The following is a 25,790-nucleotide window of genomic DNA, read 5'->3' as shown; positions in this document are numbered from 1 at the left end:
CGATCAGTACTGACTGTTTCAGAATATCTCCCTCCCTATGTTACTAAGCATGTATTGGGTTCTTTAAACATTGCTTTAAAAATATAGCTTGGGGACAGATTTTTTCCCCAGCTCCCACCCAAATCAATGGGATTGTTCTCAGAATAAGGTCATCTTCAGTGTGTGTGTGAGAGTGGCAGAATCTGGCCCTTCTCTTGGGTAGTCTCATGTGGAAAGCATGGGACTTGGAGTCAGGGCATCTCGGTTCCATTCCTGGCTCTCCCACAGATGGAGCGTGTAACTTTGGGCCACACTTAAGCCAACGCTGTCCGAAGTCTCCACTAATTTTTGGTGCCCAACATGAGACCCCTTGCGCCTGTTTTTTCACAAACACTCATTGGCTTTGATTAGAGTTGTGGGTGCTTAACCCCTCTGCTAGTCAAGCCAAAGTGTCTCAAGGTGGCCTCTCCAATCAGGGCCCCCAGAATGAGAAAAGCAAGATTTGAAAATGTGGTCATTAGCGTCTCCATGCCTCAGTTTCCCCCTCTGTAAAATGGGGATGATGATATCTATGTCGTGGGGGGTTGTGAAGATTAATAGTTTCTGCAGCACTTTGAAATCCTTGGATGGGAGGTGCTGGGGAGGAGCAGCCTGGTGTTCATTTCACCAGTGATGCAGCTTTACTACTTGCATTTCGATCTGCTTGGGAAAATGAAACTAGACCTATTCCCATCTCTCACCATTGCTCCATGTTGCCTTCCTTGATGCTGTCCAGCTTTCACTGCAGCAAGAATACAATCCAGTGCATCTTCATGGGCAACATACACGCTGCCTGACTCTACCATCTGGACTTGCTTTTCCAGGGCCCCTGTAAAGAAAGACGGCAACTTTGTCAGACTCAACCTGAAGAAGAAATCTCACGTTAAAGGTTATGCATTGAGAGGACATCACCTTCGCAAGCAGGTGAGATGACCAATTGCTTGGCGAGTGCTAATTAAGGGGAGGACCCCCCTTTATAAAAGAGCAACAGCCCTCATTTCCCATTTTCCTGTGTTTCCATGCTGCTAACCTCTTCTTCCCAATCCCCGCCCTCCCACAGCATATGCTGTGAGCAGTTCTGAATGTTTCATTCTGTGCTGCACACCCTATTTCTGATGGAGCTAGGTATTTATACCCGCTTGCTTGCTAGGTTTTGCCTTTTTTATTAAGGGACTCAACAAGCTTGAAATCTAGTCGCTTTTTCAAATAAGTTTAAAGCAGTTTCAGGTTCTGCCCTGGCCCCTGAAACCTCCTGCTAGTTTCTGTGGTTTTACAGTCAAAAAATTCCTTTCTTCTTTTTTTAAACATTTCCTCTCCCTGTTGTTGCATGAAAGAGCCACACGACTGGGAGATGGTGACTGGCAGGGCAGTGGGGCTGAAGAATGGCGAGACTGACTGGACAAGTGCTGTCAGTTGCATGTGGTAAATGAATGGAGGGGAAGAAGAGAATCATTTTTGCTCTCTGATCTCAAACTTATAGGGATCTTAGGCCCTGATCCTGGTAGTTACTCTGAGGGCAGAACCCTGCACCCAGGCAGAGCCCCACTGATGTCAGTGAGTGCCAGGGTCTGTCTGTGGGGAGTAACTTGTCGGATCAGGGCCTTCAGTGTTGCTTGCAACCACAGCCTGCAGCAGGCTTTCAGGCAGGAGCGTGCTGCTGACCTTCCGACATTGACAGGATCCCTTTGGAGTGTTGAGGCCTGTGCTGTAGAATATGCCATTCCGTCTAACATGCCTAAGGCAATGATAGAGCACAGAGAACTCACCAGGCAGGATGCTCCTTTGGCTTCTTTAAAATCTGTCCAGTTCCTCCTTTCCAAAGGCCACGCGAGAGCCCCGAGTGAGATTCTTCGCACCTTCGGCCGCGGGGCATGCTGTAGAATTAGTTTTGGTTTAGTTTAGAGAATCACTCTCTCAGCAAAACACGCCCAGTGTTCTGGAATCCAGTAGGAGAAACAGCCTTCCATTAACATCGTGGCAACACTTCAGTGCTTCGCTGATCTGATGATCCACAGGCAAATGGCACTGGCTTAATCTCGCTGCCAAGCAAAGAATTGTTAAATAACGGGGAATTCAACAGCACAGATTTTGTTTGTAGATGATGAATATTTGTATAATGTGGCGAATTCCAGCCTGCTCAGATAAGATGTTAAACAGAGGTACCGATCAGATGAGGTCAAAGCTCCCAAGGCATTTCTTGCAAGAGCAGTGGAATTAACCCTTATGTTCCAGCCAAGTTCTACCATGGGCGGCTGCATTCTGCCTCCTTTAATCCCCCTCCAGTCCACACAGCTTGAATTGGATACAGTTGACTTCCCTTCCTGTCCTAAATTGTGTAATGTTGCTGGGTTAAGCAGCACTGCATTTAGCTGCAGAGATTGCTGCACATGTGAAAGGATTCCTGTCTTGTAGCTCTGCTTGGTAGCGAGTGCTATCACTGACCCACAATCTCTTCAGTTATAGTCCCGTTTTCACAGGCTTTTCTGAAAGGTTCACATTTTAGGGTGAAACTGCATTCCTGGTCTCTGCCCAAAGATCATTTTTGTTTTGAGCAATTTCCCGTCAACCATTTTTTTTGAAAGGGGTGTTACTGGAAACAGTTCTCCAGTGAGGGGTTGTGTCACTGTCTGCCCTGCAACCCTGGGTGCCTTACAATGCTTTACTGTAGTAGCCCCCAACCTGAGCCATTCACAAGCAGCCTGCCAGCATGCAGGTGACACCTTGAATGTCTGTGAATAGCCACAGCTCTGACCCCAACAGCAACACAGCAGTCACACCCTGGCTTCCACCAGCCCTGGTTACTACTGGCAGGGTGACCCCGACACACTCCCAGTCCCGAATTTTCCTCAAGACATATTCTGCACTGTCCAGCCCTCTCCTGGACAGCTCAGATATTACAGGTCCATTGAGGGGTCAATATGCAACCGTTTGCGTAACTCCAGTTGAAGTAGCAAACGGTTCAGTTTAAACACAACACTAGATTAGTTTTTGATTAGAAAATAAAACAAGTTCATTTAACCACAAAGAGACTTTAAGCGAGTACAAGCATAAGGCATTAAAGCCAGAAATAGTTACACAAGAAATAAAGATAAAATGCTTTCTAGCAGCTAAAACTTAACAAACTAGACTTGGTTCAAGGTAAAATCCTTACCATGGGTTCCCAGCAATGTTGCTGGCCAAACTGTCAGGTCAGGAACTCCTCCAAAGTCAAAGGGCTGGTTTTTTTGTCATCTTAAGTAAAAGAGAGGGAGGTAGAGAGAGAACCTGGGGTGTTTTTGCCCCTCACTTTTGTAGTCCAGTCACCCTTTGAAATGCATCTTCCTCAGGGCTACCTCTAGATAAAGTTCCTTGCAGCTGTGAGAACAGAGCCATGGGTCTCGTGGTGAAAGAGGTTCCATGTAGTTGTTTGCTAAAATGCAGATCGATCTGCTCCTGCCCCATTTCGTTGCCAGAGAATGGCCATGTGACTGGGGATCAGCAGTTAACCATGATGACACCTGGGTAGAGGCCTGGGCTTGTCCTTCCTCTTTGAGGAACTGGTTTACCCGCCTTGCTGCCTCAGGGAGCCTGTTTACTACTTATATGTAAATTGAGGTAAACACACATTTCTTTGTTTAGGACAGTGGAGGTAAGTGCTGCCTGGCGAGAGGCTGTACCCCAGCCCTGACCCCCTTCCCAGAGCCAGCACCCCAAACCCCCTCCTGCACCCCAACACTCTGCCCCAGTCCGGAGCCCCCTCCTGCACACAAACTCCCTCCTAGAGCTTGCACCCTTCCTGCACCCTAACCCCCTGCCCCAGGCTCAGCCCAGAGCCCCCTCCCACACTGTGAACCCCTCGGCCCCAGCCTAGAGCCCGCACCCCCTCCCGAATCCCAACCCCCTACCCCAGCCTGGTGAAAGTGAGTGAGGGTGGGGGAGAGAGGGGGAGATGGAAGAGTTGGAGTAGATTCTGGGTTGCCCTTAGATTCAAAAAGTGAGCTTGGGCATAAAAAGGTTGGAGACCACTGGTTTAGGACAATGCTGTTTAACAACTTCTGCCTAGTCCGGGCTATGTGGGTTTGCACATGTACTAAGAACATCACATGGGGAATTCATTACTTTACATGTAATGTTGCTACATACATTTTATAGGGATATTATTAACCAGTGAGTTATTAGTTTTCAAATGATGCCTCACAAGATGTATTTTGTACAAAGATTATTACAGTAGCATGCAGGGCGAGAGGCCGGGCTGCATTCGGTACATAGGCCACATGCCGTACAAGGTGTGCGGTGTAGTTGTTAGTTACTGTGGCAACTATAACCCTAAGCTTTTCCTGCCTCATTTTTAATTTTAACTCTGCAACATAAATGTAGTTTGTGCATTTAATAGGTGCTGCGGGTAAAATACTTTGGAGCTGCTATGTTCATGGCATATGCACAGAGAAGTTTAGATAAAAACACAAAATACTTTTGCTGGAAGGTTGCAACATAATACTTCTGTTTCCCAGAATTCTGAATTCTAACATGCAAGAATCACAAACAGAGCAAAACAAAGCAGGCTGCTCCCTAGGGCAGCAAAGCACAACTCGCCCCACCTTACTCTAGACTGGATGTCTGCAGCAGACTGAATGCTTAAGGCCCAGGTTTCACACTTCCCTACAGAGTCCCCTAATCTGCCAGCAGGACCTGGAAACCCCTTGCAAACTTAGAGTGATAGCTTGTAATTTTAACACAATTTGCAGTACCCCACAGGAGCCTTCTCCAAAGAGAGGTGTTACCGAAATATATTATTAGCCTTCTAGCGAAGATTTGCTGGGATGCTCAGGGGACCGCTGTGGGAATGAGAGAGAGAAAGCATGTCAAGTGGGGAACGGGGGGAAGAAATACATTTTGATTTTAGCTGAAAGAAAAGCCTCTTTATTTTTAAAGCTTGGTATGTTTACACAGCACCTCTGCAAACAGGTGATCCACAGGGAAAGGGACCAAGCAGTATAAAAATATCTGGTTTATCGGTTGCTTCTCAAAACAGTTTATGTGGAAGCGCTGATCCCTGGGTTAACTCTGGATGATGATTGTCCTTGTATCACATCTGAGTAGCTTCAAGGACAGGTGAGGACAGCAACTGCTGCTAGGAGAGGCTTTGGAAAGAAAATTCTTACAGAATCTAACAAAATCAGAAAATCTCCTGATTTTGTTTATTTCAGACCTCAGAGCCTGAGGTGGCATGTTCCAGTTGACGGGAAACATCACAGAAATGTGCAGGAAGGCTTGGTTGTATTTTGAAACTTTCTTAAAAATAAACCTCTCTTGTGTTTTGAGCCACTGTTCCCTGCCTGGCTGTCCCCTGGGGTTTGGATCTCTTTAGATCTCTGACTCATAGTGTTCAAATAGACACCCCCACCCCAAGTCCTGCAGCGAAGGGAGACCGAGGGCAAAGAAAATGCTGTGAATGCTACCTTGGGGCTGGACGCCATGGAGGAGGCAGGGCGTGTGCCCTCCAAACCCTAGAGATCCTGGGTACATATAGGCTAGAGATACTGGCACTGTAGAGAGGGGATGCTGCTTTCTAGGGCTGCTCTTCCTGCCCTGCAGAGTCCTAGAGCCCGGGCTCCAGCTCAAGCCCAAAAATCTACTCGGCAATGAAACAGCCTCACAGCCTGCGCCCTGCAAGCCCGAGTCGGTTGACATAGGCCGGCCGCGGGTTTTTCTGTGCTGTGTAGACATACCCTCAGTCTACTTAGCTTACCAAAAAGAAGGTTAAGGAGTGACTTGATTGTAGTCTATAAGTACCTACATGGGGAACACACATGTGATAATGGGCTCTTCAGTCTAGCAGCGAAAGGTTGGAAGTTGAAGCTAGACTACTCAGACTGGGGATAAGGCATAAATTTTTAACAATGAAGGTAGTTAACCATTGGAACAATTTATCGAGGGTTGTGGTGGATTCTCCATCACTGACCCTTTTTAAATCAACCTTGGATGTTTTTCTAAAAGATCCGCTCTAGAAATTATTTTGGGGCAGGTGTGACACAGGAGGTCAGACTAGATGATTGCAATGGTCCCTGCTGGTCTTGGATTCCATGGAACTCAGAGCAAGAGGCAGTTCCTGCCCCAGAGACCTTACAGTCTAACTTAACCGAGGAAAATGCAGACGGTTTTAAGGCTTCTTCGTGCCAGTGGTGAGAACAAGGAGTCCCTTTCCAGCACGTTTGCTAAGTGAGCTACCAAAAGGCCAGTTTCCAGCGAAAGTCATTTCTAGCCTCCCATCATCTGCAGTTTCAAATGAATTCAGAATTCTCCTTTGTTTTGCTTCCTGGCCTAACAGTTGTACAGTGTTGCTGTGCACTGTTGCATACCTGCTGACTGCCACCCCCAGAGGTGGTGCATTTCCCAGGAGTGATCACTGATGGGGTGTGGAGATGTAGGAGGTTCCTATGTCCCTAATCTGGCTGTTTCTGGTGGGGCTTTTTTGGTTTACAAGCAAGGCCCTGGCTTAGGCCTGCTGGTCCCTTTACAGGTGTGGAAGCAGAAGTGGCAGAAGAAAGGCGAATGGTTTGGAGGAGGTGGCAAATGCTTCGACAGGGGCTCAGATACCTGCTTCAGATGCGGCGGAACGGGGCACTGGGCCTCGGAGTGTAAGGGCAGAGGTAAGGCTTTCTACCTCCCCCGGCCAGCTGGGCCAACCTGAAAAAGCAACAGCCCACATCACAGATACCTGCACTGGTGTCGGGAGCTGCGGCATAAACAAGGACGCTGTGCTCGGGACAGCCATGCTTGGCAATAGTAATATTTTGGGAGGTTGACGTGTGGCCACGGGTCAGCTGGATGCATGGCAGGGCGTGTTCCCGGATTTTACTTTATTGCACGAACAGGTTAGGTTATAAAGTTCAACCCACTTTACCTTTTAATGCTGGATAAATTACAGCAGCAGCATGAGATAAATGTTAGCTGTGCAGCAATGAATGCAAATGCAACACAAGATCTAATGAATACAGAGAGCCCCCAGGAGTGTAGGACAATAAAGACTGTGGCTTGCCAGAGGCAATAGGGAACTTTGCCAATGCCAAGCGTCAAGAGGAGTAACAATGGGAATCTCTCCTCTCCCCTCCTGCTGGTTTCAGGACATGGCCTTTGCGGGAAACCTCTCAGAGGAAGAGACTGAAAAGATTAAGATTGTTACCTCGGAGAAGAGAAAAATGGACATGTTAAAAGTCTATAACCCAATGAATGGCTGAGAGAAGGAGATCGAGAGCTTCTGCTCTCCCTGTCTCACAGCACAGGAACAAGGGGACACTCAGTGACATTGAAAAGTGGGAAACTGATCAAAGGAAATATGTTTACAGAAAACATGTAACTAGATTGTGGAACTCACTGCCACAGGATGTCATTGTGGACAAGAACCTAGCAAGACTGAAAAAGGGATTGGAATGCCTATGGATAACCAGAGAATCCAGAGTTAGAGTAGTTCATGTAAAAGAGAAGTACTGGAAGGGACATCAAACCTCCTGCTTCAGGGTTTAAGCCAATCTCTAACTACTAGAGACCAGGATGAGAGCTAATGTAGGGGCAGATTATCCCACATCTACTGCAGGGTTCTTGCACCTTCCTCTGAAGCATCTGATGCTGGTCAGAGACTGGATACTTTGGGTCTGATCCAGTCTGGCAATTCCAGTGTTCCCAAGAAAAGTGACTGGTCCTGAAAGTGTTTGTCCAGGCCACCAGCTTGCAGAGAGCTAGATATTGGATCTTATTAATCATTTCATGGTCTCGGTCCTATTTTGCCTTTTTCTCTCCAATTCAGCTAGATGTACGTGTGCATTTGGGGCAAGGAGCTCCTGGCCCTCAGAGACCGTGTTCGGGCTTTGGAGGCCAGGGTGACTGAGCTGGAGGAGCTAAGGGAGACAGAGAGGTACATAGATGAGACTTTCTGGGACACAGTAGAACGGTCCCACCCCTGGTCTGACAGCCTTTGTGCTGTTGAGGAGGATGAAAGCCTCAGGGAAGGAGAACATTGGATTAGATGACGACCTGAGGTCCCTTCCAACCCTGATATTCTATGATTCTATGAAATGACCCCATAGTTGAGACCCTCCTTCCAGATGATGATGTGGTATCCTCTCGCACGGAGGATACCTCTCCAGGGGAGGGAACTCCAGTTATTAGGCAGAGACTGGTATTAGTAATGGGCGATTCAATCATTAGAAACATAGATAGCTGGGTTTGCGAGGACCGGGAGACCTGCATGGTGACTTACCTACCTGGTGCGAAGGTTGCGGATCTCTCGAGACATCTAGATAGGTTTATGTGTAGTGCTGGGGAGGAGCTGCTGGTTGTGGTACATATAAGAACCAGTGACACAGGGAAGGATAGGAGAGAGATCCTGGAGGCCAAATTTAGGCTGCTAGGTAAGAGATTGAAGTCCAGGACCTCCATGGTAGCATTCTCTGAGATTCTCCCAGTTCCACGTGCAGGGCCAGTTAGACAGGCAGAGCCGCAGGGTCTCAATGTGTGGGTGAGACGATGGTGTAGGGAGGAGGGGTTCAGATTTATAAGGAACTGGGGAAACTTTTGGGAAAGGGGGAGCCTATACAGGAACGATGGGCTCCATCTACACCAAAATGGAACCAGATTGCTGGTGCTTAAAATTAAAAAGGTCGTAGAAGAGTTTTTAAACTAAGGGCTGGGGGAAAAGCCAACAGCTGCAGAGGTGCATGTGGTTTGGACATACCTTCAGGGAGGATCTATTAATGGAGATTCTTTATGCCCTTGTAAGGAGGAGAGGATGGAAAATGATAAAATACGGGTAGGATCTGATGAGAAACAGTCAAATGAAAAAAAGTCCCATTCAATTACATCATGTAATGGCAGACAGCTAAAAAGTGACAAGTTCTTAATGTGCTTCTATACCAGCGCTAGAAGCTTAAATACTAAGATGGGTGAACTAGAGTGCCTCGTATTAAATGGGGATATTGATATAACAGGCATCACAGAAACTTGGTGGAATGAGGATAATCAATTGGACGCAGTAATACCAGGGTACAAAATATATTGGAAGGATAGAACAGGTTATGCTGGTATGGGAGGGGCACTATATGTGAAAGAAAGCGTAGAGTCAAGTCAAGTAAAAATCTTAAATGAACCAAACTGTACCATAGAATCTCTATGGATAGTAATTCCATGCTTGAATAATAAGAATATAGCACTAGGGATATATTACAGACCACCTGATCAGAATGGTGATAGTGACTGCGAAATGCTCAGGGAGATTAGAGAGGCTATGAAAATAAAAAACTCAATAATAATGGAGGATTTCAACTATCCCCATATTGACTGGGTACATGTCACCTCAGGACGGGATGCAGAGAAAAAGTTTCTTGACACCTTAAATGACTGCTTCTTGGAGCAGCTGGTCCTGGTACCCACAAGAGGAGAGTCAATTCTTGATCTAAGTGGAGCACAGGATCAGGTCCAAGAGGTAAATCTAGCTGGACCCCTTGGTAATAGTGACCATGATACAATTAAATTTAACATCCCTGTGGCGGGGAAAACACCACAGCGGCCCAACACTGTAGCATTTAGTTTCAGAAGGGGGAACTACACAAAAATGAGGAGGTTAGTTAAACAGAAATTAAAAGGTACAGCACAAAAAGTGAAATCCCTGCAAACTGCATGGAAACTTTTTAAAAACACCATAATAGAAGCTCAACTTAAATGTATACCCCAAATTATAAAAACATAGTAAGAGAACCAAAAAAGAGCCACCGTGGCTAAACAAGAAAGGAAAAGAAGCAGTGAGAGGCAAAAAGGCATCCTTTAAAAAGTGGAAGTTAAATCCTAGTGAGGAAAATAGAACGAAGCATAAACTCTGGCAAATGAAGTGTAAAAATATAATGAGGAAGGCCAAAAAAGAATTTGAAGAACAGCTAGCCAAAGACTCAAAAAGTAACAGCAAAAAAATTTTTAAGTACATCACAAGCAGGAAGCCTGCTAAACAACCAGTGGGGCCAGTGGATGATCTAGATGCTAAAGGAGCACTCAAGGACAATAAGGCCGTTGCGGAGAAACTAAATGAATTCTTTGCATCGGTCTTCATGGTGGAGGATGTGAGGGAGATTCGCAAACCTGAGCCATTGCTTTTAGGTGACAAATCTGAGGAACTGCCCCAGATTGAGGTGTCATTAGAGGAGAATTTGGAACAAATTGAAAAACTAAACAGTAATAAGTCGCAAGGACCAGATGGTATTCACCCAAGAGTTCTGAAGGAACACAAATGTGAAATTGCAGGACTACTAACTAGTCTGTAATCTATCATTTAAATCAGCTTCTGTACCAAATGACTGGAGGATAGCTAATGTGACGTCAGTTTTTAAAAAGGGCTCCAGGGGAGACCCCGGCAATTACAGGCCGGTAAACCTGACTTCCGTACTGGGCAAACTGTTTGAAACTATAATAAAGAACAAAATTGTCAGACACATAGATGAACATAATATGTTGGGGAAGAGTCAACATGGTGGTTGTAAAGAGAAATCGTGCCTCTCCAGTCTACTAGAATTCTTTGAGGGGGTCAACAAGCATGTGGACAAGGGGGAATGCAGTGGGCATAGTGTATTTAGATTTTCAGAAAGCCTTTGACAAGGTCCCTTCCCAAAGGCTCTTAAGCAAAGTAAGCTGTCGTGGGATAAGAGGGAAGGTTCTCTCATGGATTGGTACCTGGTTAAAAGATAGGAAACAAAGGGTAGGAATAAATGGTCAGTTTTCAGAATGGAAAGAAGTAAATAGTGGTGTCCCCCAGGGGTCTGTACTGGGCCCAGTTCTATTTAACATGTTCATAAATGATCTGGAAAAGGGGGTAAATAGTAAGATGGCAAAATTTGCTGATGATACAAAACTACTCAAGATAGTTAAGTCCCAGGCAGACTGCGAAGAGCTACAAAAGGATCTCTCAAAACTGGATGACTGGGCAACAAAATGGCAGATGAAATTCAGTGTTGATAAATGCAAAGTAATGCACATTGGAAAACATAATTCCAACTATACATATAAAATGATGGGGTCTAAATTAGCTGTTACCACTCAAGAAAGAAATCTTGGAGTCACTGTGGATAGTTCTCTGAAAACATCCACTCAGTGTGCAGCGGCAGTCAAAAAAGCGAACAGACTGTTGGGAATCATTAAGAAAGGGACAGATAATAAGACAGGAAAATATCGTATTGCCGCTATATAGATCCATGGTTCGCCCACATCTTGAATACTGCGTACAGATGTGGTCACCCCATCTCAAAAAAGATATACTGGACTTGGAAAAGGTTCAGAAAAGGGCAACAAAAATGATTAGGGGTATGGAATGGCTTCCGTATGAGGAGAGATTAATAAAACCGGGGCATTTCAGCTTGGAAAAGAGACGGCTAAGGGGGGATATGATTGAGGTCTATAAAATCATGACTGGTGTAGAGAAAGTTGATAAGGAAGTGTTGTTTACTACTTCTCATAACACAAGAGCTAGCGGTCACCAAATGAAATGAATAGGTATCAGGTTTAAAACAAACAAAAGGAAGTATTTTTTTCACACAACGCACAGTCAACCTGTGGAACTCCTTGCCAGAGGATGTTGTGAAGGCCAAGACTATAACAGGGTTCAAAAAAGAACTAGATAAGTTCATGGAGGATAGGTCTGTCAATGGCTATTAGCCAGGATGGGCAAGGATGGTGTCCCTAGCCTGTGTTTGCCAGAAGCTGGGAATGGGTGACAGGGGATGGATAACTTGATGATTCCCTGTTCTGTTCATTCCCTCTGGGGCACCTGGCATTGACACCTGTCAGAAGACAGAATACTGGGATAGCTGGACCTTTGGTCTGACACAGTATGGCTGTTCTTATGATGTCCCACAACCTGATCAGCCATAAGCAGCTTAAAACTTGCTTTGGTCCTGTAGTCTAGCCATTAGTGTAGGATTGAATATAGCAGATCCTGGACCTTGGACCAGTTCCCAAGTGACAAACACAATGACCAGCGATGACCTATGCCTCCATTAGGACATGTATCAGTTTTGTTTCTTTAAAGCATTGGTGTGAAATGTGTTGCATGTAGCGATCAGGCTACTGAGTGTTGCTTTGCAATGGGTACGCAGTTGGCTCTAAGTGCTGCGTCTGTTCAGGGCTGGCAAATTTACATGCTGAGACAGAGAGGCCCTGGCCTTCAGAATCCCCTCCCTCCCATGACTGCCACCCCTGTAGGAGTGAGACTCTTCCTGCCTTGCAGGGCTAGCTCCAGCTGTTGACCCACAGCTGGAGGAAAACAGCGAAGCTATTGAAGAGGAGACGCCATTGCCCACTCTGGAAGAAGTGGCCCGGATGACTAACACGGCTTACAGCAAGATCTCAGGTGAGACTCTAATGGCGCAGACGTTAATTGTTCCTTGGTTTGCTCCCTGGGTAAGTCAGGAGGGCTGGCTTCGCTTAATGGCGGGGGCACGTCTGCCTTGTTCTCCAGTGGCTCCTAGAGGCTGGTCGTGGAGTAGCAGCGCTATCCGTGACTAGCTGGAAGGTTAAGTACGTGTATACAGTTTTCTAGCTGCATCTGTAGAAGGAAAGCTGAGATGGGAGCTTAGAAGGGTGCATGTTAAAGGGAACACAGTCCTGGATGGGTGAAAATGTGACCTTTCATGGAAATAACAGCAGTCTGGACTGTCACCTGCTGGTAAACTTTGTGGTCTCTCTTTTTTTAATTGAACTAGACTGCAAAGTATTTTGGAGGAGCAAACAAACATGGTTGCAACCCTACAAAAACAAAGGGTTTTTCTCTCTAACTCTTTCTAGTCCTGGACTGGGCCTTTCTGCTATGTGCTTGTGAGGAAGCAGATGCCTGGATCTGCTCCCTTCTCAGTGCAATGAAATTTTGAAGACCCTAGGGCGAGCCGTCAGCCAAAATCCTCAGTGGGGGTCTTGCCAGGGCTTGGCTCTCAGACAGCAGGACTCTTGCACGTATTGTAACGCTAGCTCATCCGAATCCAGTACGTGTGTTTGTAGAGCACTTCGCGCAGCGGGGTTCTGATCAGTGCCCGTGGCCCCTGGTGCTGTGGCAATACGCCAATCAATACGAAATGGTCCGAGCTAGAGGGGAGAGACGAGGCAGAAGAATGTTGGTGCGCCCCTCTTCTGTCTGCAGTGGGCCTCAGCAGCTGACAACATCCCTTGAAGCTAGCTCCTGGTCTGTTACCATCACTCCTTCTCTTCACCCCTGCTGTGCAGCCTGCTTCGCACATTGATCTATCTCCGTACTGCAGCTAGTGCTAGGGTCAGCAGCTTAGGGAAGCTGCAGCCACTTCCATCCTGTCTCTGCCTAGACGTGGGGTGCAGTTTGTATCTCCCGCAAGACCCATTTGATTTGTAAAGTGTTAATTACTCCATCCTGCCCACTAAAGAGTGCCATAGCCCTGTTCAACTCACTCTTGTTTGGCTTCCAAAGAGCAAACCCTGCACGAATGTCCAGGCTGACTTGTCTTGTAGATGAAAGAAAGCAAGGAAGAATAACAGCAGAGTCTCCAGGAGAGTGCTCTGTGTGTGTCTCCTTTGAACTTTCTTGCAGCAGCTCTGAGAACAAAAGGCCCTTCTCTGCATACGGCCAGCTCTTAGAAAAGTGCATCACACAGACAACAAAAGCATCCCCGTTTCCCTCTACACAAAAGCTGTGGTGTTCGTATTGGAGCTGATATGCTCCGTGTGATGAAGTTTCAGCGTGTGCTGATGCCCCTATGGTTTTAGAATTTGCTGATGCTTAAGTCCAAGCATAACTTCTTCTAGCCACAATACAGACTGGGTTATTATTATCTGAGTGGCTGGCAGCCCGGAGGGGGAGCTCTCATTAATTCTGAATGCAAAAGACCTTGCTGTAAGAGTTCTTTACTACAGAGCGTGAAAGAGGATTGTCTCTGTCCATCCAGGTGCTTATAACTCCCACCACTAAAGGCCTCCCAAAGAGTGGAAAAGAAGAAGTCTCTTTCATGTTTTCCATCCCAGACTGTAGAGGAAACAGCTCGATTGCTTTATAGGTTTTCTTTGTCTTTGGTGGTATATGTTTGCATGTGTGGCTATGCTGTGTGTATGTCAAGACATTGTTACAGGAAAGCTACACTGAAGCAATGAGTCTCTCACTGAGTCCTGAGCGTGGCGAGGCCCTGGTCTCATATCTCCCGAGGAAGCCAGTTCCAGTCTAGGCACAGCTCCCAGGAAAGTTCTGCCCCCTGCATTCCTGAGACGCTCCAGCGGCTGGTAGTTCTGTTGCCCCAGTGGGACGGAGCTGTTGGTGGAGGCCACAGTTGCTGAGGGAGAGGCATCTCTTGGATGGCATAGGCAAATCTCTTGGGTTCTGTGGGGAGCCAGTGCAGAGTGCAATGCCAGGGAGACGTGTTCATGGTGACCTGTGCGGCCACAGAGAGACTGTTGCATTCTGTACGCATCTGAGCCTTTTCAGGCTTTGTGGTTTCGTTCCTAGATTTGGGTTGCAATCATCAAGCCAGGCCATGAGCTGGCCATCCAGCGATTCTAGGCTGAGAGAAGGGGGCGCAGACTTCTGCCTGACTGCAGATGGAAGTATGTCTCCATGGCTGTCTGAGTATCCAACAGCATGGAGGAGACCTAAATGACCCTGAGGCTGACTCAGTCTGAAGGCAAATGCCCTCAACAGTGAGGGATGCCACAGAGCAAAATTTCGGAAGCTCTGTCCTACTTCCTACAAGTCCCTTCAGTCTTGGTTGGGTGCAAGGTCAGCAGAGCTGGCTGTCGTCTGTGTCCTGCTGGCCGTCTCCCTGGCTCCCTACAGGTGCTGAATAACGTGGGGATGAGGATGAGCCTTGCGGGACTTCGGGGGCGAGGGCTTTGGAGTGGAGACCCACAAGGACTCTCTGGGGTTGGTTGGAGAGGAGGGGCCTGAGCCAGGCTGGGGTGTTTCTAGTCACCCCTGCAGCCTTTTGGAGGCCAGACAGGTGTATCTGGTGATCAGTGGTATCAAACGCAGCGGCAGGGCCTAGCATGGTGAGCGAGGACGGAAGTGGCTCATCTCTGGCCAGGAGCAGGTTGCTCACTAGAACCATGTGCTCTGTCTATCCCTGCCCTGGGCTGAGGCCTGACCAGGAGGGTGGTGATGACAAATGTTTAGGATCTCTGGATCAAAGGCACTACATAAAGCGCCCTGCAAACACTGAGTGTCAGAGAGATGCAGAGGGGAATCCTTGCATCCCCCACTGGGGTGGAACATAACAGCTGTTTATCAGCACACAGCCACACCACTCAGCAGGCTAGGACAGGAAGTGAAGGAGAATCCTGCATCTAGTTAAAACCACCGAGGGAATTGAAGGAGGTAGAAAATAATTCCCTAGGTTTGTATTTGACCAGGATGCTGGGGTTAATATCCCAATTTATGGAGAGTCTTTAATGACCAGAAGGGGTCAGAACCTCTGGGCTGTAGCTAGTGTGAGTGCAAGCGGCTCGTCCGGCACTGGGTCTGTACTGACCCAGGGGAAAGTGCCATAGGTGGAGTCGCCAGCACCTTGGATCTCCTCTCAGCCAAGTGCCTTATAAACCTATCCTGGGTTCCATTGGCTTGTTCCTTTCCATCCCCAGCTGAGAGCAGAAGCGGCCAAGCCGGGCCCGAGAGGGCTGGCGAGGGGGAGTTCGACCTGCACATGCAGAGGCCCGTGTATGAGCCACCCGCTCCACCCCCACCAATGGAGCCTCTCTATGGGCTGGGGCAGGATGGGAAGGTGCGAGGTAAGAGCCGTGAAAGGCAGCTGTGCTAGGGAACGGGATTATGGGGAATATGTGCTGGACTCGTGTTGGATGCACTGGGCCTTGCTCGTGCAGCTGGGCAGACAAACCTGCATTGCTTTGCCACAGGCACCAGCCCCGTGGTGTGGAATCTGCATTCTGCACTGAGCAGGTTGCTCTCCCAGGGCCCCTGGTGCTGCAGGTCTCTCTAGGAAGGGCACTGCCGCTTTGGAGGGGAACATGGGCACATGACAATGAGGGGCCTTTGCATTCTGCTCGTGCCCCTGCTCCCCTTTGGGAGAACGGCTTTGGCTGGGAATAAAATCGGACTCGTCATCCCGTTTTAAGCAATAGACCAGGCGTCGCTCCCAGAGCTAGAAATAGAACCCAGGAGTCCTGACTCCCAGTTCCCCTTCCTGTAACCACTAGTCTACCTGCCTTCCCAGAGCTCAGCTAGAACCCAGGAGACTTGACACCATTTCCCCGTTCTCTGTGCTAGCAGCTCCTTGCCTATGTGCACCGTTGCCTAGTCCTCCCTTGGGCTTTGCAACTGGCAGGGCCTTGCACTCCACTGCGGGCCCTTTCCTGACTGCATGTGTGTCTCCGTGCTGTGCAGAGACTCCACAGGAGGTGTTTCGAGCTCTGTCTGAGCTGGGATACAGTGCCTTCCGCCCGGGCCAGGAGGTGGCTGTCATGAGGATTCTCTCAGGTAACCTGTCTGTCTTATCCTGAAGTAGATCCTTCCTGCCCATCCCCACCCACTCAGGAACGGTCATTAATGGCACCTGAGGGCTGGGGCCAGCAACACTTGCCTAATGAGGGTTTAGCCCCAAGAGCACTTTTCCCCAGACCGCCAGTGCTGAAATGAGCCAGGGCTGGGGGGGGAAGGCACCAGCGCCCACCACATCTCTCTGCCCCCTTCCCACGCTGACTCCTCCGGGGAATTCCAAGGATCGTGGCCGCTGACTCTGCTGCTGCTGTTTCTGAGCCAGGTCTGTCCACGCTGGTCGTCCTGTCGACGGGGATGGGGAAGTCGCTGTGCTACCAGCTCCCTGCGTACTTGTATGGCAAGCGGTCCAAGTGCATCACCCTGGTGATCTCCCCACTCGTGTCGCTGATGGATGACCAGGTAAATGGGACGTGGCTTTGATCGCAGCCTGGCTGCACTGGGGCTCCTTCCCTTGGGCCTTCTCCCTCACCCCCGTCCCTTCAGGGAAAGCACTCGGGGCCCAATTGACTTGAGTAGAAGCCGGATTGGGCCCGATTCTGTCCTTTCTTCATCCACTCCCTCATCCCCCTTTTACTCTCTCTTTTTACACTCTGCTGTTGGGGCCCTTCACCCCCCAGGGGTGGTACTTTTGGGGATAAATATTTCCCATCTCCAGATCCCTCCTGTTTCCAGGGGTTGCTGGGAATTCTCCGCTCTGCTCAGGGCCCTGTCCTTTCTGATGTGCCAGGCAGGACATCTTGGAAGCCTCTGACAAGGATTGCAATGGAGCCCCTGGGCTGCTGGATATTGAGTCTGTAGCCAGGCCCCCAGACTGAGCGGCGGAGGCATTCTGTCCCTGGAGGAGCCCTGTCCATTGATGTGTGCGTGTAATGCACTTCATTCCCAGGTTTCAGGGCTTCCCCCCCACCTGAAGGCGGTCTGCATTCACTCCAACATGTCGAAGAGCCAGCGAGAGGCTGCTATAGAAAGGGTGAGTTGCCTGGGGTGATGGGACCCTCCCGTAGGAGCTGCAAATCTGAGCCTGCTCTCAGATCCTGGACTGGCTGCCCACCCTCCTCGGAAGGGTATAAGGAGCCCAGGGCATTGTCACTTGGCTTGGGGCGCAGGCCTGCTACGTGCGGCGCCCTGTCCCTTCCTAAGGAGTGCTGCTCTGAGACGCTGGGTGTGGATCTGGTCTAACTGATGGGGCAGAGACCACTCGTGTGCCGGCCAATGGGAACTGGTGGGAAATACCCAGTGCTGTCAGGGCTGGGCTCGCCCTAGGGCAGTGCTTGGCCACATATGGAGCGATTCCGATTTAAATACGCACCCGACCATGTTCCGGAGCGTGTGTAGACAGCCCTGGGGCTGTTCTGATGAGTGCTGATTGGGCATGCATTTCTGGCTGGTGAGGGGAGCTGGATAGGCAGCTGTGGAGAACAGGTACCCTGCACGCCTCCCACCCCACGTCAGTAGGGATGGGGAGTGGGAGGGCCGGGAGAACCTGAAGATGCCATTACAGTGACCAGTTGGTACTAATTGTGTTGGTGGCTTTTGAGGTGCAGGCATCTGAGCTGAGAGCGCCCAGCTCCTCTCACGCCGAGCAGCCAGTGGATGGGAAAGACCTTCTGGCCCCCAGGAGGGCTGGGTTGGAGGGGCTGGGATTTATCCAATCCCATGGGCCACCCAGCTCCCCTCCTTTCTCTCCCCCCCATCCCCCCAGTGTGTGTGTTTCTGGGGGCGGGGCTGGGTATGTGTAATTCTTACAGGGGTAACCCCTCCTTCCTGATGCTGTGCGTGTTTGCAGGTGAAGGGAGGGAAGGTGCATGTGCTGTTGCTCTCCCCGGAGGCCCTGGTGGGCGGAGGCAGGGCGGGATCTAGCTGTCTCCCCTCTGCCGACCAGCTCCCCCCCGTGGCGTTTGCCTGTATCGATGAAGCGCACTGTGTCTCCGAGTGGTCCCACAACTTCCGCCCATGCTACCTGCGGCTCTGTAAGGTACGGGGGGGATCTGGCCAGAGCTCCCTGGCACCAGCGCGGCGTGACATGCCTGCCTGCGGGGAGATGGCCAGGGCTATAAAGACTCTCACGCCTGCTGTCTCTGTGTTGGCCGCAGCAATGAGACGTGGTGCCGGGAAAGGGGCTCTGGGGGCGCAGTCTCTGAGATGAGCTGTCAGACCAAACTCCTGGCTGCTAATTCCCTCCTGGGTAACTGCATTCTGACCCCCTGTGTTCCACTTGCCTCTTGAGGCACCGTCCTCGCTTCCTGCCCTGAGCTGTGGTGCGATGTTGGGGTGTGGGGGGGATTGGGATTCTCCAGAGAGCTGTACCCGACGTGCAGCACACCACTGTGTCTCGGCCGGGAAATGCCAGCCCCTGGCGTTAGGGAGTGACGGCTCTTCTCCCTGCAGGTTCTTCGGGATCGCCTAGGGGTGCGCTGCCTTCTGGGCCTTACGGCCACGGCCACGCTAGCCACAGCGCACGATGTGGCCCATCACTTGGGTATCCAGGAGGAGGAAGGGATAGCCGTGCGCTCTGCTGCTGTTCCCCCAAACCTGCACCTTTCGGTCTCGACGGACAGGGACAAGGATCAGGTAAGGAGGGGGAGCAGGGCTTTCCAGGAACTTGGAAGAGACTCGCATGGTCGTTGAAGGACTAGAGAAGCTTTCTGCCATCTCTCTAAATCCAAGCTCCCGGGATCAAGTTAAATTCCCCCTGTGGTTTCAGCTCAGTACAGGATTAATCCCTTCCTGACCTCAGTGGTTGCGTAGCGTTCTTGGGAGCTGTTAGACGGCTGCCGTGCATGTCTCCTCCACAAGTGGCTGCTCTCTGAGGGTGCATGAAATGATCCATGTGTCTCGTAGCCTCGCTTTGGGATCTGTTGGGGTGCCATGCTTTCTCTGGGATCCCCACGTATTCGTTCTATGCTGTGCAGGGAGTGGAATTCACCAGGAGTGGGTTGGGGAGTTGTCTATGGGAGCAGGTCAGTGTCCCTGCCTTTGGGGGGCTCGTAAGCTCAGGTGTGGGCTTTTCTGGCCCTGTGAGAGGAGTGAGTTGCCTTGAGAAGCTCCTAGGGAGTGAAGCGTCTGTAGAGCAGAGACTCATTCTCTCCTTGTCTGGTTCCAGGCCCTGGTCTCGTTGCTGCAGGGAGAGAGGTTTGGGGGTCTGGACTCGGTCATTGTTTACTGCACACGGCGAGAGGAGACAACCCGGATTGCAGCACTGATCCGCACGCGCCTCCAGGGCGTGACGCTCAGGGAGTCCATGACTGCTGAGGAGCAGCACCATGACGATATCGCTGGGAAGAGGAAGAAAGCCAAGGGTAAGAAAAGGTCGTCGCTGGGCTTTCCTGCAGCACCGAGAGGGAAGCACGATCCAGCCCCTCCCCTGAGATTAGACTGTGCACCAGCCTTGGGCATCTGTGAACGGATGTACACTGGAGCAGAGGCCACTGGGACGCAGCGTGTTAGGGATGGAATTGCCGTCTGGAGGGAGCAGTCGAAGACACACAGGGCTTTCCATGCTGGCTCAGACCACTGGGCCCTTCAGTCCAGCAGCAAGCCTCTGACAGTGCAAATACCTGACACTTCTTCAGAGGAAGAAGTTCACTTCCCCTCCCCCACACCAAGCACCCATCCTGGCAGTACAGGGCTGCATGTGGGGGCAGGGAAATGCCTTCTGTGAGCTTCAGATGCATGGGCTTTGCTTCCCCCGTTACAGACCATCGTAGCAAACATGGCGGGGTGTGGTGGCCGGGAGGGCTAAACCACCTCAGGGGATGCCACGTGAGTGATGTCAGGAAGGGCGCTTTGTCCAAGGACTCCTGCTGGCTGGCCTGTTGGCCTGCTCAGGCTTTTGACTCTGTTCCTTGGCTGCAGCTTGAACCAATCCCACCCCTGCAGCCGGGAGCTCTGGCTCAGCCACACCCAAATCTCAGCTACAGACCGTAAATGAGGAGCAAAGACTGAATCGCTTAAAATCGAGGCTTAAAGCTCCATCTTAGAAACCCTCTAGGGAGAACGAATGGGAATTGGTCACCTGCTGATCTGGAGCAGATGATGTCACTGCTCCCCAGCGTGGGGGCGACTAACCAGGGGTGTGTGTTTCCTAAATGCTTTGTCTGTTGCTCGTTTCCACCTCTGATGAATTAGTGACCGCTTGCAGAGTTCTCTGAGAATGAGAAGCCCAATATCGGTGCTAATGATCATTCAGTGGTGGTCTCTCTTCTCTCTCCATGTCTGTGGCGTAGCTAAGAAAAGCATCCGGTGCCCTCTGAAGTGGGTCGCCGATTCCTACCACGGTGGCATGTCTGCCACCGAGCGCCGCCGGGTCCAGAACAACTTCATGTGCGGCCAGCTGCGGATCGTGGTGGCCACGGTGGCCTTTGGCATGGGGCTAGACAAGTCTGACGTGCGTGGGATCGTGCACTACAACATGCCCAAGAACTTTGAGAGCTACGTGCAGGAGATTGGGCGGGCGGGACGGGACGGGAAGCCAGCGCATTGCCATCTCTTCTTGGATCCGGAGGTAATTGCTGCCGGAGGGGTGGGGGCTAAGCCAAGAGCCAGGGCATCCCACCAGCCATCTCTGCTGCAGCCAGTCGAAATCCCAGCCCGACTGACGCCCCTGCTTAGTCTGCTGAGTACCTGGATGCTGCAGCCATTATAGGAAGGTGAATGGCTCTCGTGCCCCCAATGAATCCCATAGCCGGGGCTCTCTAGGGCTTATAGGGTGCTCAAGGATTGGCACAACCAATCCTTGGCCCTGAAGCCCTGCGCTGATGGAGCCAGTCACAGGCTTGGACCAGCACTGAGTCCAGAGTGAGGAGGAAACCTGCCCCAGATCCAGATTCTTCCCTCCCACCACAAGGACTGACAGGGAAACGTCCTACTGCCTTGTTCCTCGCTGCCCAGCCTCCGTCTCAACAAGTCCCAAGCAGGCGTCAATTCTCGGCCCCATTTTCCCCACCAGCAGCTGGGAAGCTCCAGGCTCAGCGTGCATGGCAGGGGCTGCTCTCTCACCTTTGTGTGTGTCTCACTGTTCACCCCACGTTCCCCGGCTCCTTGTCCTCCCCAGGGCGGGGATCTGCACGAGCTCAGGCGACACATCTACGCCGACACAGTGGATTTTTTCACCATTAAGAAGCTAGTGCAGAAGGTTTTCCCTCGCTGTAAGTGCCTGGAGCTTCACCGCAAACAACAGGACCTCAGCAGGGTGAGGAACGAGCCCTGAGTGCTAGGGTGGCCAACGCAGGGCCTGGGCCGCCCTCTCTCCTTTAATACAGCAGTGCAGTCTGTGGGGCCTACAGGTCCCAGCATGCCATGCTCCATCTTGATCTGATTGGCCTGCCCCCTTACCATTTGGCTGATGGCAGGTTCAGAGAGTAACCTTCTCTCTGGCCCCTGGAGACGATACATCAGTAGGGTGACCAGATAGCAACTGTGAAAAAACGGGACAGGGGGTGGGGGGTAATAGGCACCTGTATAAGAAAAAGTCCCAAAAAACGGGACTGTCCCTATAAAAACGGGACATTTGGTCACCCTATGCATTGGGATCGTGTTGACACGCAGGCCTGGGATGGTACATGGGGCAGCGGTAGGGCAGCTCCCCTGGGCTGCACCTTTTCTGGAGATCAAGGGGCACGTCAGGCTGCCCGTTCAGCTTAAAATCAAGAGTCCATCTGAACCTGGTTAGAAGTGGGTTGGGGCAGAGCTGCAGCCCATGTCCCAGCCAGGTGGGGCGCCTTGTTTGGGAGCTTGTCGTGTGTGGGCTGTGAGGGAGGAAGGAGGCCTCCAGCCCCAGCTGCTCGCCTCTGGTACCTCCTGCCTGAGAAGGGCTTGGCGTTGTTTCTCTGCAGGGGGGCGAGGTGTTGGACGCTGAGCTGATGGAGCTCGTGGGAGCCGGTAAGGAGCAGGCATGTCGGGATGACGGGATGAGTGGGCAGCAGCGTGTGTGTTACAAACACGAGCGTGCCATCCCCGTGCAGCAGACGGTGGAATCCCTGGACATCCGAGAGGAAGGTGAGGCTCACGCCGCTTCCTGGCGTGGCGATCTGGAAAGGATTCTTCCTCCCCTCAGCTCTGTGGGCAGGACGGGGCTTCTGGCCGGGATAGTGTGGGCTTGTTTGCCTTTGTGCAACGTCTTGTGCTGGTGGCAGAGCAGACTGATCATGGCGGGGCTGGCTGGGACGTGGCCTTATCCGGTAGGGCTGACCCTGTCTTCCATTATAGGCCAGGCCTTGCTGCTGTATCTGTTCCCCTTTCCTTCTCACAAACTTGGCGAGGCGCGACGGGTACATCAGGGACGGGGAGTGCAGGGCAGCCGTTGTGTCTGGTGTTTGAAAATTGCCCATAGAATATCAGGGTTGGAAGGGACCTCAGGAGGCCATCTAGTCCAACCCCCTGCTCAAAGCAGGACCAATCCCCAACTAAATCATCCCAGCCAGGGCTTTCTCAAGCCTGACCTTAAAAACCTCTAAGGATGGAGATTCCACCACCTCCCTAGGTAACGCATTCCACTGCTTCACCACCCTCCTAGTGAAAAAGTTTTTCCTAATATCCAACCTAAACCTCCCGCACTGCAACTTGAGACCATTACTCCTCGTTCTGTCATCTGTTACCACTGAGAACAGTCTAGATCCATCCCCTTTGGAACCCCCTTTCAGGTAGTTGAAAGCAGCTATCAAATTCCCCCTCATTCTTCTCTTCTGCGGACTAAATAATCCCAGTTCCCTCAGCCTCTCCTCATAAGTCATGTGTTCCAGCCCCCTAATCATTTTTGTTGCCCTCCACTGGACGCTTTCCAATTTTCCATCTCCTTCTTGTAGTGTGGGGCCCAAAACTGGACACAGTACTCCAGATGAGGCCTCATCAGTGTCAAATAGAGGGGAATGATCACGTCCCTCGATCTGCTGGCAATGCTTCTACTTATACATCCCAAAAAGCCATTAGCCTTCTTGGCAACAAGGGCACACTGTTGACTCATATCCAGCTTCTCGTCCACTGTAACCCCTCGGTCCTTTTCTGCAGAACTGCTGCCTAGCCACTTGGTCCCTAAGTGCAGGACTCTGCACTTATCCTTGTTGAACCTCATCAGATTTCTTTTGGCCCAATCCTCTAATTTGTCTAGGTCCCTCTGTATCCTATCACTACCTTCCAGCCAGGCTGGGTCTGCTCCTGAGCTTGCTGTGAGCCTGAGGGATGTGCCTTGTGCATAGAGAATGTAGACTCGTGCAGCTCCTCCTCTTTAATATAGAGGGGGCGGCTCATGTCCCACCATGCCCTGCTCTTGAGCAAGCCAGATGGAGGGCAGTCGCAGGTCCTGTGTGGGGCAGTCAGCAGGTGGCATGGGAGGCTAGGCTCCGGGGGGAGGTGGGCTATAGCGTGCGGGCATAGGGAAACCAAAAGCCTGGCTCTTCGAAGTGGGGCTCTGAGAGGTGACTGCAGCTCATGCCAGTCCCACCGGAACGCTCCGTGATTGGCGCATGTCTCCTCTCTTCTGCTACAGGCATCGAGACCCTGCTGTGTTACCTGGAGCTGCATCCACAGTGCTGGGTGGAGCTGCTGCACCCCACTTTCTCCTCCTGCCGGGTGGTGTGTTACGGGGGCCCCCAGCAGTTCAGGGCAACCGCAAAAAGGTTAGAGTCATTGCGTGTCATAGGGAGTGATGAAATCTGAGCCTTTCCATGCGGGGAATGGAGAGACCTCTCGGGATGTGCAAACTCTGTGGGAAATGCCTTAATCAGCTCAGACCCAGATTCGAAACAGTTCCATCTGCTTCTGGGCACCTCCTTACCGGGAAGGGCTACTCAAACCAGAGCCGTGACTGCACTGGGTAGGGAGGCGCTCAGCTGGGGGATGTTCTTGCCAGCAAGCACTGCGGGAGCTGGCACCTGGAGGAGGGGGGCGAAGAGGTTGAAGGATGGATAAGTAGGACCGTGGGAGGAAATCTGGAACGTTGCCGGAAGGAGCTATGAGGAATAGGATAGAGAGCGCATCTGCTGGGATGCTGAGAGAGAGACAGGCCCACGCCCTGGAGACTGGGCTGGCAGACACTCTGCACTGGCCGGGGAATGGACTATGACAGCTGGGTAGGGCTCTTCCACTGTGCGTCCTCTGGCTAAGGAACAGCGAAGTGTTCCACAAAGGTGGGGCTGCTTTGTGGTGCCGTAGGGGGGTGTTTCGGGGAGCAGAGGGGGCAATAGATTTGAGCTCACCTCTGAAAGGCTCCTTGCACTGCACTGCTGTGCTAGGGTTTATATTCAGTACTGTTGGACGCCCAGAGGGAGTGGGATGGCAGGGCTGCACTCATCCTGGATGCTTGCTGCCTGCAGGAGTGACTGCCTGATTCAGTGCAGGCTGCCAGGTTGGTCACTACACCACTGGCCAGGTAGTACAGCAGCTGGGCTCACAAGGGGCTGAATAACAGTGCTCAGATAAAGGAGTCGGATCCTGTGCCCAGTGTGTAAACAGGTGCCTCCTGGAACCCAGTGCCTTCTACAGGCAGCATTGCACAGCTGGCCAGGAGCCTCTGGGCTGGCTGCCTCCCACCTACCTCTGCAGTTCCAGGGGTCAGCTGGCAGCGGCATACAGACACTGATGTGGGGGGCCAGTGCAGCAAACCTGACACTAATAAAGATACACGGAGCTTTGCATATCTTACCTCATTGATCCTCACAACTTTGCAGAGCGGTAGGCAACGGTTGCAAAGAGACAGGCCCGAGGCTGCAGAGGGAGTCTGTGTCAGAGGTAGATCTAATTTGGAGGAGTTCCTGGCTCCCTGCGCTAGTCCCCTTCTCCCCTCCCCAGTTCCCATGTTACTGCTGCTGGCTTTGATTTTTGTCTCTGGGTTCTCAGCATCTGCATCCTCGTTTTTTCTCTCCTCCTGCTCTCAGCTCCCCGCCCATCGCGGTGTGTCTGGCCCGGGAGCGTCTGGCAGGGGTGGATCACACGCACGCCAGCTCTGTGGAGTTCGACGTGATCGCACTCAGCGACTCCATGGGCTGGGAGGTTCTGCCGGTGAAGCGAGCCCTGCGCCAGCTCCAGTGGAACACACAGCTACAGAAAGGTGCTGAGGCTCTTGCGCTGAGACTGCTTCTCCGGGGCACCGGGGAGTAGGGGCAGAGCTGGGGAAGGGAGCCCCAGAGAGAGCTATGGTGGAAGGATAAAATCCCCCCTCCTCCTGCAATCCACATGAGTTCTGTAGCATCTGCAGTGGGCAGGGGCTCTAAAAGTGCCACGGGTGTCTGTGGGATTGGCCCTCTTGGGCACTCAGGGCAAAGCCCAGAGCTCATGTACCATTTTCTGGCCCTGCTCGGAGCCC

The 25,790-nt window shown here is 51.3% G+C and overlaps 1 protein-coding gene across 1 annotated transcript in view; it reads left to right on the top strand.

The window, feature by feature from the left end:
• RECQL4 (RecQ like helicase 4) overlaps positions 1-25,790 on the top strand; it is a 43,620-nt gene that overhangs the window by 11,717 nt on the left and 6,113 nt on the right. The window contains exons 7-21 of the mRNA XM_074943682.1: positions 843-942; positions 6,518-6,647; positions 12,260-12,382; positions 15,619-15,765; positions 16,379-16,471; positions 16,755-16,891; positions 17,379-17,462; positions 18,279-18,467; positions 18,881-19,063; positions 19,596-19,791; positions 20,719-20,996; positions 21,546-21,683; positions 22,327-22,489; positions 23,976-24,105; positions 25,363-25,535. Of these exons, the coding sequence (XP_074799783.1) occupies positions 843-942; positions 6,518-6,647; positions 12,260-12,382; positions 15,619-15,765; positions 16,379-16,471; positions 16,755-16,891; positions 17,379-17,462; positions 18,279-18,467; positions 18,881-19,063; positions 19,596-19,791; positions 20,719-20,996; positions 21,546-21,683; positions 22,327-22,489; positions 23,976-24,105; positions 25,363-25,535 (2,264 nt within the window). The remainder of the gene's footprint in view (positions 1-842; positions 943-6,517; positions 6,648-12,259; positions 12,383-15,618; positions 15,766-16,378; positions 16,472-16,754; positions 16,892-17,378; positions 17,463-18,278; positions 18,468-18,880; positions 19,064-19,595; positions 19,792-20,718; positions 20,997-21,545; positions 21,684-22,326; positions 22,490-23,975; positions 24,106-25,362; positions 25,536-25,790) is intronic.

This window comes from Natator depressus, chromosome 2, assembly GCF_965152275.1.
Source record: "Natator depressus isolate rNatDep1 chromosome 2, rNatDep2.hap1, whole genome shotgun sequence".
Lineage (NCBI taxonomy): Eukaryota > Metazoa > Chordata > Testudines > Cheloniidae > Natator > Natator depressus.
The sequence above is the reverse complement of the archived record's forward strand: the minus strand, read 5'-3'. Positions and strand labels throughout refer to the sequence as shown.